Below are 15,089 nucleotides of genomic sequence, written 5' to 3' on the forward strand. Positions count from 1 at the left end.
AATACAGGTCAGTGACACTATTATATCTGTGCTATCCTTGTCAGATATAAATTTAAATTAGATTACTGCCCACATCATAAGTTGAGAAGTAAGCTTAGTAGAACAATAAACGGTGAAATTTAAATCACTGATTGTATTCATTTATCCTTTATGGTAAAAATATCAGTTATTGGAGAAATTACAACCAGTTGCACAATTCTAAATGTTAGTTTGTATTTTCGAATCCCATGGAATGAAAATTTTCTCAAAAATTCAAACATTCAACAAAGAAGTGTAAAAAATTTAAACTTGTAATTCCTTAGCTTATTCCTAGAAGGAATGCTCAATGCAGAGACTCATCCACCACTTTTAAGCCATTGTCTTTTTGAAAGAATGCAATACTTAATATCTATACAGTTGTAACCCTTTGCTACGTAGTCTAATAGTTCTGTTCACCTAACGGTTATATGTATCGCCTTATACTAATATATATAAATGATCAGGATGACAAGAAAAGTTGAAATCCGGGTAACTGTCTGTCTGTCCGTTCGTGCAAGCTGTAACTTTAGTAAAAATTGAGATATCTTGATAAAACTTGGTATGCGGGTTTCTTACAAAAAAACGAGACGACGTCGTAGATGAGCATAATCGAACCATTGCCACACGCACAAAACCTCATTAGACGAAAACCTATAAGGTGCCATAACTAAATCTATATACATATGTATTTATATTAAAGAAAGTTGTGTTAGTTACACCATTTATAACTCAAGAAAGGCTGAACCGATTTGGAAGAAAATTGGTAGGGTGGTAGCTTAGAACCTGGGCAAAGACATAGGATACCTTGTATGTCTTTATGTCAAAATTTAATAAAACTCATAAATATAAAAAATATATTTCAAATCATAAGCATTTACTCAAAATTCATGTTTGTAGGAATCATTTGAATATATGTGTACAATTTTAAACAGATTCTTCCTCAATAATAATACAATTGCTAAGTATTTGAAATAGAAGAAAAGAACTGCAATCAAACACGCAGTGAAATAGATTATAACTGTCTGAGTAATCAGTCTTGAGTATGCATTATTTGCGTGCATCAAAAAAAAAACTGCCATAACCTTTCCAGCCGGCTTTTTCGCCTTTCCACGCCTGAGAACCGGTTCATCATGTGCAGTCCACTAGAAGGACTGTCGATTGGACTCCAGTGGGAAATGATTCAGCTATGTTTCTATCACCGACGCAAAAATTCGGTTTTATTACGATTAAAGAACACTCAGTCACTCCTCAGAATCAGTAATTCGTTGTTTTTGTTGGACTATGAACTTGCTAGGCACCTACTTTGCTCATTTCGCCTGTTTCTAGCTTAGCAAATATCTTTTCAACAGTGGATTTCCCTGAGCACAAATTCAACAGCATTTCCCCCCAAAAAAAGGTATACTTTATTAACACATGAAATACTTTATGATCCATTTTTTTTTGTTAACTAACACAAGTTGGTTCACAAAATTACTATATCTCATTGACTAATAGTTATAATCCAACTAATAGAAATCATATGCTAGACGGTAGTAGTAGTAGAATTATTTATGTATCAGCCACAGTGGACTAGTTAAGATATAAAACTGGAATTTGGCACAGAGGTTCACAGTAGCAAGAAGGAAAAAAATTTCGAAAAAATGGGCGTGGCCCTGACCTCTAATAAGATTAATGCAAATATCTCGTAATATAAAAAAAAACCATAAAAGCTTTAGTAACCAAATTTGCTCAGCGAAAAAATTCAGGTATTCAGGGGTTGAATCGGCCAATACTTCCCATATATCTAACATAAAGATTTTTGAACTTCCGGATGGCTTTATACTTCATAACAGTGCGAAAACTTGATCTACCTCCTATATAATTTGTTTTTAGTACGTGGCATTGGGAAAAAAGATAAAACCGGCTCGATACACATCGGCTGTACTACATATTTTTCGCTTTTCTAACAGACTTTATGCCGAATATGTCGTTCAGTGTATGTGCTATACACAAAGTGGAATGCATATTTTCGAAAAGAATTCGCACGATGCCATATCAGGTGAATACGGGGAGTGGTTAATGGTCAAATAATCTTCTTTCGAATCTTGAATTTTGAGCGATTTTTAGTCGTCAGTCAATTTGTGCGGAACAAACCGTGCCTTTCGTAAGCCCAAATGTTCGGTGAAAATGAAATGAATCGATGTTTTGGAGATGTTCAATTCCATTTCCATGATTTTCAATGATGATTTCGGCTGATTTTTGACGAATTCACGCAGAGTTTCGATGGAATTTCCGGTGATCACGAATCTTGGGCACATGTTGATCGTCATTTATGTCCTCACGACCACTTTGAAAACATTGAAACCACTCGTGCACTCTGCTACGGGATAGGCAATCATCGCCATAAACTTGTTTCATCAATTGAAACGTTTCTGTAAAAGTTTTACTAATTTTAAAATAAAATTTAATGTCGGTTCTTTGTTCGAAGCTCATTTTCGCACCGATAACACAAACATACTAACACTTAAAAGGCAATAACTTCACTTCCAATCGATGAAATGTCATGAAATTCTCACTGGTACAAGATTCAAAAAGTTCTGTTTTCTTTGGAACGCTCTTTGTATATCTATGTACAGGATTTGTCTGGAAAGTAATAGGACTGAGTCGATTTATAAAAAGTTACTAAACCAATGGTTACAATTCTTTAAAAAAATTCAATTCCAAACATTGAAGGCGTCACGGAAGGCATTCTCTGGAATAGCCTTAAGAGCCGAAGTGGATGTTGCTTGGATCTCCTCTGTTGTGAGCCGGGGCAAGTTCCAATCGGCTGGAATGTTTTATCGGCCCGATTGACCCTTCGTTTGAGTCTCTTGAGAACTTTCACATAAAACTACGTGTTGACGGTTTGTATAGGGAGAACAAATTCATGGTGGACGATGACTTTGAAGTCAAAAAAGACAATGAGCATCGTTTTCACTTTGGATTTACTCCTTCATCAGCGACCTCTTCCCGGCTTTCCAAAAATGTCTGGTTTTTAACATTTGGTTAAACCTGCTTGATCATATCAAACGTCTCTCAGTCCTAATAGTCTTTGGACAAACCCTGTAAAAAAATGCCATAAATTCTTAGACTTTGTTCTCTGACTTTTAGTATATGGTTCATGTGAAGTTTGCACAAAATCGGTCAAACGGCAAAAAATAAATATGTTGACCGTACTTGTATTGAAATTGCACGAATCGTGATAACGAATACGTCGTGCTATTTTGACTGAAATGATCTGCTGATTTTAATTTCAACAGTCAGATTGATACTAGTATGTACGCATACATTGGATTGATGTCCGCAATGATACGGCTAACTTTCAAAATAAGACTCCCGGGATGAGTTACGCTAAGCAAAGGGAGATGGTCAGCATTAAAAATTCAAATTTCAGAAATTAATATTGAAACGAATGTATGTATGTATATAGAATCTGCATTCACATTAGAGTTAAGACTAACTAATTAAAAATTCATTTTTTATTATGTGTCTAAACATACAATTATATTTTTTCCAAATATTTGTCTATATATAAATATCTACATGCATAAAAATATATATTTAAAAAAACGAATAATTTATTTATTTTCTTCCTAGAAACTTTGCGAGAATATTGTTCTTTATGATCGCGTGTGTTACATGAACGAATACGCAGAGACACAGACAAATTTAAAAATAAAGGTAAAATATCATAAAATTTTAGATGAGAAGTTATCACCACGTTGCTTTGCTTTAATCGCGGAGAAATTGTAGACTAAAGGCTGTTGAAATTTCACTTTAGTTTTTTTATGTATTAATAGATTATAGAAAGTTAAGAATACAATGAAGCTTCAGTAAGGCAAGTTAATGTGCAAATCCATATGTTTAAAGAATATGCCATTCGCCGGCTTTCCTCATCCAGACGTATCTTAATAGACACTTAATACAATTAACATAACTTTTAAAGCTGATTAAATAAGAGCACTCAATTACATCTAAGAGTATGTACGCTTCTTTATAATACTACTGCTATTAATACTCCGACTTAACTAATAATTAATTTCGCAAGAAGAGACAAAGTTCATTACCTTAAAGACATTACGAATACAATATATTTTACCATACACAGTTTAATGAACAAATATGCATTTCGATAACTTATTCATAGATAAAAATGTTCACACATCTTAATGTATAGCATATCATAATATCCTTATAAGACTAAGATGTCAAAGCATTTTTTGGCATTAACCATATATGACAATAGCTACGCATATACTATACAAGAAATAAAAACCACCTATACTAGCATCACGAACTGCTATTAACGACGACGAAATTTCTAAACTTTGGTGTAAATTAATTATATAATTATATTTAGCCACAACGCAGGAAATTTTAAATTCGGCTGAGACACGGTTGCGTACATCCGCCTATTTTTATATACGTTGGATTTATAAATGTATATATGCTGCTCTGATATATCCCCATTATACTTAAATATTACACATGTATTACCTTTATATTGCATACGTATGTTTGTATGTACACATATATATGTTTTCATATAAAGTAATAAATAAGACTAAGGGCATTGTGAATCTATAAAAGTGCTGGTATTTTTTTATTATTCACAGGTGACGAAAATTTTCTGATTGTCATTCACATGGGAGTGGCCAGAAACGATTATTTTACATATGTATGGCTCAAGCAGCTTATGACTTCCGGTTCTAGACCAAATATACTGTGGGTAGCCAAAGAACATCTGTTCGAAGGCGAGCTGAAGTGAGAAGGCGAAACATCCCCTTCACAGGGTTGTGCGCTGGATTTGGGACCCGCCATGTATAAAACGCCTCCAATGAAAAGGAACAAACAGCCTCGAATGAGAGACCCCCCTTTTGATGTCGACCACAGCAAACGCATTAAGCATAACGATTTATGGCCATGCAATTGGAATGTGCAGTCCCTTTTTTGGGAAAGTGCTTATTTGATTGAAGGATGGCATTACCGCTGTCCAAGAAATGCGATGGCATTTACGACGGGTAGGTCCTTATAGCATTTGCTACAGTGGCCATATAAAGGAGCGCAAATTTGGGGTGGGATTCGTGGTGGGAGAGAGACTCCGTCGCCGAATACTGTCATTCACCCGTATTAAAACTAAGTTCTTCAAAATATCGCTGATTTGCGCTCACACCCCGACGGAAGAGAAGTACGATGTGACCAAAGATGCCTTCTATGAGCGTTTGGATGCCAGCTATGAGAGCTGCCCCGATGTCAAAATCGTGCATGATTACTTTAACGCCAGAAGGTATCTTTGGCACAACAGTCGGTAAATTTCGCCTCCACAAGGAAACATCCCTAAATGGGTTGAAGCTGATCGACTTCGCCGGGGCCCGTAATATGCTTATCTGTAGTACTTGATTCCAGTATAGCAAAAAGTGATCAAAGGTCCTAACATCGACTCAGACTACTATTTTGTGCAACCAAAATACGCAACCGAATCTGTGCACCAAAAAAAGCACGTCAACAAACACAAGCAAGATTCGACGTCAAGAAGCTGCAATGACAATGGGAACTGTGGGACGGCATTTCAAGCTCCTTACCTACAGTTGCAAACGAAACCATTGGTTTTCGGAGAAGGCAAAAGAACAGTTGTTAGGTTTGCCGTGTCTAAGTGAAAAGAAAACTTACTGCCTTCCGCACAACTTTACAATCGACCACAACACGTTCGGGATGGGATAGATCCAGAGGGTTGAAGAGGGAAGCGAGACGCATTTCCGACAGGGGTAGTGTTCGAAAATTTTACGTAAGGATGCGGCGACTAATTGTTTCAAGACCGGAGCATACTCTTGTAGAACCCCCAGAGGTGATCTAGTGACTGACGCCCAGAGCATAAAAAATTATGGAGGGAACATTTCTCCAGACTGCTGAATGGCAGTAAAAGTATAACGCCAGAAGAAGGCAAACCCGATTCCCGAGTCGATAACGATGAAGCGGGGAGCGATGGATTGTCGGCCGAGCTTTCTAACGGCTGTGTAAGCCGACGTTGAGCAATACTAAAAGCTCCGTCAGGAAAAGACCTCTCCGAGCCGTTGGATACCTAATGAGCTGAGAGACGCCTTTCCCTGTCGTGCGACTTCTTCAATCTGCTCTTGGAGAAAATAATTCAAGATGAAAAACTAAATAGGGCAGGTACTATCTGCTATAAGAGTGTACAACAGCTGGCGGACGCCGATGACAACGATATCATCGGCTTCAACAACCGCGCTTGATTCTTTTTTCTCCAGAATGGATAAGGAAGCGAAGCAAATGGGTCTGGGCAAGACAAAATATCTCCTGTCATAAAACAAACAGACATCGTATTCGCGACTAGGCTCCGACGTCACTGTTGACAACGTCCGGTATGTCAAACTCCCCTCTATCCCCACCAGGGTCTTGGTATTACTGTTCACAAAAAAATGTAACAATTTGAAAAAAATTACATTTTTTGTTCGAACCTTGAAAATGCTCTAGCGGCTAAAGTATTTGACCTAAGTGGTATAGTATAGTATAAATTGCACCGGTTAGGTAATTCGAAGACCTTTCCGAAAATGTCCGAATCATTCGCCCCTAAGCCCCCACCGGGAGCATGGCTATAGGCGAGAAACAGGTTGCGAAAATATGGATAAACTTCTATGTACTTTTGGCAGCCATTTCCACAAAAATGGGAACGAAATAATAACGGTAACTATGTGATTTATGTAACTACAGGTGTGTACGTTAATTACAGGTATAAACCACTGATGAGAATTGAACAGGTGAGTAGTTATCACAAAAACAACCCTTTTGTTACACTATGGTTAGGGGAGTATGGGGCCGTAGGGGATTTGCGAGTTATTCAATCCTAGAGCTTTCAGGAAAGCAGAAAGTTTACAAAAAAATGTAACTTTTTAAAAAAAATCCAAAAAAAAATTTTAACCTTGAAAATGCTCTAGCGGCTAACGTATTTGACCTAGGTGGGTTAAATTACTACTATGCGTCCACCACCAATAATGTCAGCCTCGAAATCCAACGCAGAATAACTATTGCCAAGTGGTGATACTGCGGACTGTGTAGGCGATTGATAAGTAAAGAATTCTCTCGACGATCAAAAACCAAGCTCCATAAGTCATTCATTACTCTCGTCCTGCTATATGGTTCAGAGGCATGGACAATGACAATAATGAGTCTAACGTTACGAGTTTTCGAGGGAAAGGTTCTGCGGAAAATTTATGGTAATTTGCGCATTAGCCACGTCGAATTTCGCATTCGACGAAACGATGGGCCTTGTGAGCTGTACGACGACATTGACATAGCGAATTAAGCTACGTTGGTTGGGTAATGTCGTCCGAATGGACGAAAACACTCCAGCTCTGAAAGTATTCGACTCAGTTCCTGTCGGTGGAAACAGAGGAAGAAGGCTTCCGCTCTATTGGAAAGAGCAGGGGGAGAAGGACCTGACTTCGCTTACTGTATCCAATAGGCGCCACATAGCAAAAAGGAAAAACTTTATTTGTACTCCGTCAAGATTATATGTTCAAAATAATGTTTCTGTTCTGAGACATTTCAAATGTTTACAGAACCTCATGGCTACGCTAAGTAATGAGTTCCAGTGGTTAATTATTTTAAGGCGATATTGGATCGAAAAATAGATAAGTGAAGCTTTTTCGAAAATTAGTAATAAGGCTCTCAACATTCCTCAAGGATATACTGGAATTATGGAAAGATATCTTATCAGATAAAAAAATTTCCATAAAGGTACTTGATTCTCAGGATTCAATTTGTATGGCTCAGTTAGCATGTTCCGATATGAGCGATTCCGATAAATAAGCAGCTTATTGCAAATATATATAGACAACAGACTCCTTATGTTGAACATAGATAGCAATTACTAGTACATCTTAAATACAGATTATTATAATAATGTAAACAATGAGAGTTGAATTCTGTCCATCTTTCCGTTCGTCCATGTAAGCTGTATCTTGAGTGACAATTGAGACATCGTGTTGAGTGCACACATACATATGTCTGTTCTTTGGCAAAAGCGAGATAATTAAATCAAAATCACTATAAGTATTTCCTTCTGATAACTTAAAATACTGCAAAAAACTGATGAAATGCGATGATTACCATACCCACCTTTCTTAAAAACGATAATTGAACATAATTAAAGTGCAGTAACTCGATATAAAAATTGAATAAAAGGTGTGATACTGCCCTTTTTGGAGAAATCTCATATCTCACCATTACTATTATTTAAATTACAATTTAAAAATCAAGCACCAATAACTACATCGGAATTTGCACAAATAGGTTAATTGTAAATTCAAATAGTAAAATTTGGGTTCTAACTTTAAAAACCCCAAAATACCGCAAATATCGTAAAGGAATTCAGGGGACAAGTTTTCCTGATAAATAATGTACTCAGGTGCCAAATATGGATAAAATGTGTTAAGAATTGCCCCTAATCACATTATATAAGGATTATCAAACTTAAGGTTGGGTTTATATCGTATAGATCGTATAAGACATCTTATCAAAACTAGTTTACACATTGCGAGAAAATAAAATGTTCGGTTACAGCGGAGCTTAGTTCCTTCTTACTTGATTACTAAAGTTTACATGACTAACTGATGCGTTTGTTGTAACTATTATCGTTATTGTAAATAAAAGTTCTTATTCTTATATTTTATTATTATAACCAGGAATGGCATCCCTTGGATAAACACGTAATATTTCCTTGTAATAAAAACAAAAGATGTAGTTGCTAATAGAACATAATTGTTTATATGTATAATTATGTATATGCTTTATTAAATATTTGTAGTATAAGATAACATACATATATTTTTCGCACAAAGGTTATATTTGTATGGTTGTAAAAAGCATGATTATTTTTGCTCAAATAGAAATTAAAATCACAATTATAATACTAGTTACTTAAAAATAAACAGTACTTTTATCACAATTAAATTGAATCCGTAAAATGGCTATCATTTTGTCAACGTTGTTAAAAGAAATTGTCAAATATATTTCTATGAAGTATATATGGTATATAGGTATCGTACACACATACATAGATGTCACTGTAATTAAATAGATGTATGCTCCATTTATTTTAGATATTTAGATAGATTAATAATTATTAACTAGATTTTATGTTTTTATAATATTATTTACAATTATGTTACATATGGCTTTTATAACTTTTGCTCTTGAAAAAAAATGTTTATTTTAGACATATCGTTCGAAGTGTGTCTAAGTTTGTGATTTCGTGACGATTAAAATTTATCCAGCCCTTTCAAAATTTTAATTTCACTTTTTATATAAACAAGTGCCAATCTCATAGTGATTTTTAGTGTGCTTAATTATTACATATAAAATCTGTGGTGGAAAGACAAATGTTAATTTAGTAAATGTAAACATATATCAGTGAGTACGCAATTTATTTAAACTCATTTCTACACTCTAAATTACATATGTATAATGTTTATAGGTAATGTTGTTGAGTTCTAAATTGAAATAATCGGAATGTTTCTTTAGAATATGTATTTTGAAATCAACGTTAGGTAATTTTGCTTTCCAACACAGATATACAGGTATATTCAAATTTCATAAGTGAAGTCTTTTTAAATGTTCACATCGGTTTATACTCATATTTTTTAATTACAGCGCACTCGCTTGAAATCATATAAATTAAAAGTAGCGTTGTTCAAAATAACGAGCTCGTTCGATTCATCAATAGTTTCAATGCTTAGGTAATTAAGTGTTGGCAACTTGTCCTTAGTCATTGGAGAACTTATTTATTTGTTATTGGCCACTGGGTGCTGACGTACAAGTCGGATTTCTGTAAAAAATCTCTAAATTGTATTTAACTTTCGTTCAAGTTAAAGGAAAGAATTATGAAGTAGTCAATGAAGAAAACGCGACTTTGTGGATATTAGAGTTAACGCGAGAGCATTGCATAATAATTTTTTAGAGTTGGTATAGCCGTAAAATATATCGAGTGATATTATTATGAGTGAAGTAAACATAATATTGCTGTAAACCCGCAACTTCTTAATACTTTTAATAATGCTCATAAGTATATCATTTACTTTCTCTCCTCGACGCTATGAGCAATCGTCAACTGGTTGATAATGTTATTGATCTCATCGCTACAATAAAAAGTAAAACAGTCGTATTTATCTTTTACAGATGTTTAAATGTAAGTAAGTTTACAAAATAAGGAAATTTAATACAAGAGTTCTGTGCTTAAGGATTGATTGATTCACTTACATATTGCGACAGCGAAAAAAGTTCCTCAACCCAGTATATACACAAGACATCATTGAAGGAGTTTGTATTTGTTCTTGTTGTTGCTTTTCCAGCATATTATTTTCACCGTATGGGTATTTGCTAACACTAGTATGTTGGAATGCTAAACCATTAATTGAGTTGAGAGCATTATTGTTGGCAAGTTGATTTTCTTGTTCATATGGCGAATAGAATTCTGCAGCGGAGTTTTCTTCAGAGCGCTTTCCATACCGTGAACCCAAAAAGAAGCGATCGTTACGAGGTACCACACTTAGACGACGTGTCTTCGAAGAGCTGAGTGCAGCACCGCCACTGGATCGGCCATATCGGCTGCCAACAAAGAAAGAGGGTCGTTTGTGTAATGTTAGTGGTTCTGTTGAGGGAGAAATGATGTTAGATTTAAATAAATATAACAAAATTTAGTATAATAAATTTTAAAATAATGTATGTATATATGTAAAATAAAGTCATACAGTAAAACTAGCACAAAAATATATATTGAAACAAAATTAACCTTCCGAACTTGGTTACACAAAAATCGAAAAACTTTCAAATAAAAAATGTTTAAATTATTTTCTTGTATTTGTATTATATGGTAGCAAGGGTTTAAAGTGATAAAAATTAATCATTTAACTTATGAATAACCATTAAACTTTATTATTTATTATAATTGGAACATTCTGAATATACGCACCAAAGTTATTTCTGTACACCCCGCCATTGGTGAATTGTTCTTCTTTTTCATTGACTACTCCAATCACCGGCTCTATTAAAAAGTGTGTTAGCACTGAAAATGCCGTAAAATAGAAGAATCCCTTACAGAAGATTACTGAATGAAGCATATTTGTTGGAAAAGTTAAAAGGGTGAGTAAGTGCTATAAACGCGTTTCAAAGCCAGTTAGAGATTATTTAATTTCCTAATACTCCAGTATTGCTTCCTGTTTGGCGTATGGTTATGCACTATAACAGAAGAAAACGAAAATATATTTTTATCGATATGTGGTTGTACTACAAGTAAATGTGTCTAAAGGGGGTAATGTACATTTTTACAAACCAAATTAAATAAAAACAAAGATGCAAGGCTGAATAACAAAATAAAGCCTTAGGAAGATTATATTTGAATAAAACTTAAGGGATCGTCTCAGCGTGACGCTCCGAAAAATCGCTGATTTTCGCGATTTTTTTTAAGTGTTGAAAATAAAAATCGATAAAGTTTTTTTATAAATGAATACATTCATGACGAATACAAAATTATTTTTTATGTTTATTGGTTGTATTATAGTTAAATAAATTGTTGAAGTTACACGTAAAAAAATGGTCCTGTATGATGTCCATGATTGAGCCGCTATTTTGATCTAAAATAAAAATTTCAAAATGGTCATTAATCTGCAGGAAAGCCGTTATCGCGCGAGTAGAGTTGAAATCCGGATGTCTATCTGTCCGTCCGTGCAAGCTGTAACTTGAGTAAAAATTGAGATATCATGATGAAACTTGGTACACGTATTTCTTGGCTCCATAAGAAGGTTAAGTTCGAAGATGGGCAAAATCAGCCCACTGCCACGCCCACAAAATGGCGGGAAGCGAAAACCTATAAAATGTCATAACTAAGCCGTAAATAAAGATATTAAAATGAAATTTGGCACAAAGGATCGCACTAGGGAGGGGCATATTTGGACGTAATTTTTTTGGAAAAGTGGGCATGGCCCCGGCCCCTACTAACTTTTTTGTACATATCTCGAAAACTACTATAGCTATGTCAACCAAACTGTATAGAGTTGTTTCTTTTAGGCATTTCCATATACAGTTCAAAAATGGAAGAAGTCGCCCACGCCCACCTCCCATACAAAGGTTATGTTGAAAATCACTAAAAGTGCGTTAACCGACTAAGATAAAACGTCAGAAACACAAAATTTTACGGAAGAAATGTCAGAAGGAAGCTGCATCCAGGCTTTTTCTAAAAACTGAAAATGGGCGTGGCGTCGCCCACTTATGGATCGAAAACCATATCCCAGGAAGTACTCAACCGATTTCAATGAAATTCGGTATATAATATTTTCTTAACACCGTGATGACATGTACCAAATATGGGTGAAATCGGTTCACAACCACGCCTGAAATCTCGATTATCACTTTATCATGCGAGAGTATAAAATGTTCGGTGACACCCGAACTTAGCCCTTCCTCACTTGTTTCTTTAAAATTTGATATAATGGCGGCGGTTTCAACAAAAAATATCGAATTTGGCCTTTTTTCGACAGTATTTCGTGGAAAAAAATAGGAAGATTTCAAAACAAAACAAAAAAGCTAACAAAGGGTGATAGCGAATGACGTTAAAAATGTTCTCTCTAAATTGGAACTAGATTTCTTCAAAACCCTTCCTTTAAGAGTGGAAGCCGTTTTGAAAAACACCATTCTGAGAAAAACGCGTTTAAAGATTGGAATCGCTATGTTCCGCACTCTGTTCACTTTTTACAAAAAAGCCGTAGCAACCGTAATAATTTGAGTCTCGATTTCAAAATTTGAGAGAATGATTATTAAAGTGTGTACTATCCGATAATAACAATCGCTTAATGCAACCAAATTTCTGATTTTCCAGTAGTATCAAATGTAGGACAAAGTTGTATAGGTATGCAACTATTAATTTATTAATAAAAGTATTTAATATCGATCATTATAAATAATTTTATTTAAGGATAATTTTTTAAATTGCCATAATAGCATGCTGGAAAAATCATTTCCCTTTTAAGAGATGGGTGTTTATAATACGTATAACCGACGTAGTTGGTATATCGGGGTTAGAGCGAGGTATGGAAACCAAATTTGTAAGCGATATGTTCAGCATATAATCAATCAAAATAACATATTGTATATTGGAAATTGGTTGACATTAGCCATAAACTAAGTCATATAAGTTAACTGATAGGAAAAAGCTAAGGAGATATGTTTAGCAAAATCATGTCTATTTATCTGTATAAATTGTAAAGAGTTCAAACTACACCACGTCCCATCACCTGCTGAAGATATATTAAGCGTGAATTATTACTATTCATTGATTTTGATAATAACGAGTGCACCGAGACAGAGTGTATATCGCTTTTGATGGAGTACTTACTGATGACAGTAATAACTCCGAAGGGAAAGAAGAATCAACATATACAAATGAACGGTGCAAGAAATAACTCCCAAATCTTCGGGTAACTGAAAAATAGTAAGTCAGTATTCCAATCTGAACTTCTAAATCAGTGAGAAGTAAAAAAGCATAAAACAAAAATTGCAAATTTCTTTTCAAATAATTAAATATGTGTATATGGGAGGATGGAGTCATGTGTAGAAGTTCACGCAAGGGAGGAAAGTTTTCTGTACGAAGTACGAAGAGCTTGATAAGCTGGCCGACAGGGGTAATACTCGAAAATTCTACGAAAAAATGCGGCGGCTTACATAAAGTTTCAAGACCGGAGCATACTCTTGTAGAACCCCCAAAGGTGATCTAGTCACCGATGCACCAGAGCATACTTAAATTATGGAGGGAACACTTCTCTAGCCTGCCGAATGGCAGCGAACGCACAACCCCAGGAGAAGGCGAACCCGATTCCCAAATCGATGACGATGGAGCAGACGGTCAATTGCCCGACCAGGAAGAAGTTCGAATAGCAATTATCCGCCTGAAGAACAACAAAGCGGGGGGGGGCCGATGGATTGCCGGCCGAATTTAAGTGTGCTATGCCCAATCCTCAAAAAAGGAGACCCCACAATCTGCACCAACTACCGTGGGATAAGCCTCCTCAACATTGCATATAAGGTTCTACCTAGCGTATTGTGTGAAAGGTTAAAGCCCACCGACAACAAACTGATTGGACCTTATCAGTGTGGCTTCAGACCTGGAAAATCAACAACCGACCAGATTTTCACCATGCGCCAAATCTTGGAAAAGACCCGTGAAAGGATAATCCACACTCACCACCTCTTCGTCGATTTCAGGGCTGCTTTCGACAGCACGAAAAGGAGGTGCCTTTATGCCGCGATGCTGAATTTGGTATCACTGCAAAACTTTGAGCAGCACCAAAAGCCCCGTCAGAATCGGGAAGGACCTCTCCGAGCCGTTCGATACCAAACGAGGTTTCAGACAAGGCGTCTCCCTATCGTGCGACTTCTTCAACCTGCTTCTGGAGAAAATAATTAGAGCTGCAGAACTAAATAGAGAAGGTACAATCTTCTATAAGAGTGTAAAGCTGCTGGCTGCTGCCGATGATATTGATATCAACACCCGCGCCGTTAGTTCTGCTTTTTCCAGACTGGACAAGGAAGCAAACCAAATGAGTATGGCAGTGAACGAGGGCAAGACGAAATATCTCCTGTCATCAAAGAAACAGTCGTCGCACTTGCGACTATGCTCTCACGTTACTGTTGACAGTCATAACTTTGAAGTTGATAATTTGGTCTATCTTGGAACCAGCGTAAACACCACAAACAATGTCAGCCTAGAAATCGAACACAGGATAACTCTTGCCAACAGGTGCTACTTCGGACTGAGTAGGCAATTGAGAAGCAAAGTCCTCTCTCGACAAACAAAAACCAAACCTCAAAATAAGCGTTTTTTATAACATTTTCCATTATGGCAAGATTGAGCAAAATAAAATTTTTTGGGCATTTAAATTAAAACACCCAACATTTATCACGATTGCAGATTATTATATATTGGACTTTTAATACATGGCGAAACTACTTAATTCCTTTTTTATGATTTTATGGTATATTAAAAC

The 15,089-nt window shown here is 35.7% G+C and overlaps 1 protein-coding gene across 1 annotated transcript in view; it reads right to left on the reverse strand.

Moving 5' to 3' along the window:
• Positions 1 to 10,103: 10,103 nt before the first annotated feature.
• Positions 10,104 to 15,089, reverse strand: part of LOC108972061 — a 27,157-nt gene continuing 22,171 nt past the window's right edge. Inside the window, exons 2-4 of the mRNA XM_018938524.1 lie at positions 11,024 to 11,289; positions 10,312 to 10,702; positions 10,104 to 10,190 (exon numbers count right to left, since the gene is read on the reverse strand). Of these exons, the coding sequence (XP_018794069.1) occupies positions 10,127 to 10,190; positions 10,312 to 10,702; positions 11,024 to 11,171 (603 nt within the window). The 5' untranslated portion in view covers positions 11,172 to 11,289 and the 3' untranslated portion in view covers positions 10,104 to 10,126. The remainder of the gene's footprint in view (positions 10,191 to 10,311; positions 10,703 to 11,023; positions 11,290 to 15,089) is intronic.

Source organism: Bactrocera latifrons, unplaced genomic scaffold (assembly GCF_001853355.1).
Source record: "Bactrocera latifrons isolate USDA-ARS-PBARC rearing strain unplaced genomic scaffold, ASM185335v1 scaffold_373, whole genome shotgun sequence".
Classification (NCBI taxonomy): Eukaryota; Metazoa; Arthropoda; class Insecta; order Diptera; family Tephritidae; genus Bactrocera; species Bactrocera latifrons.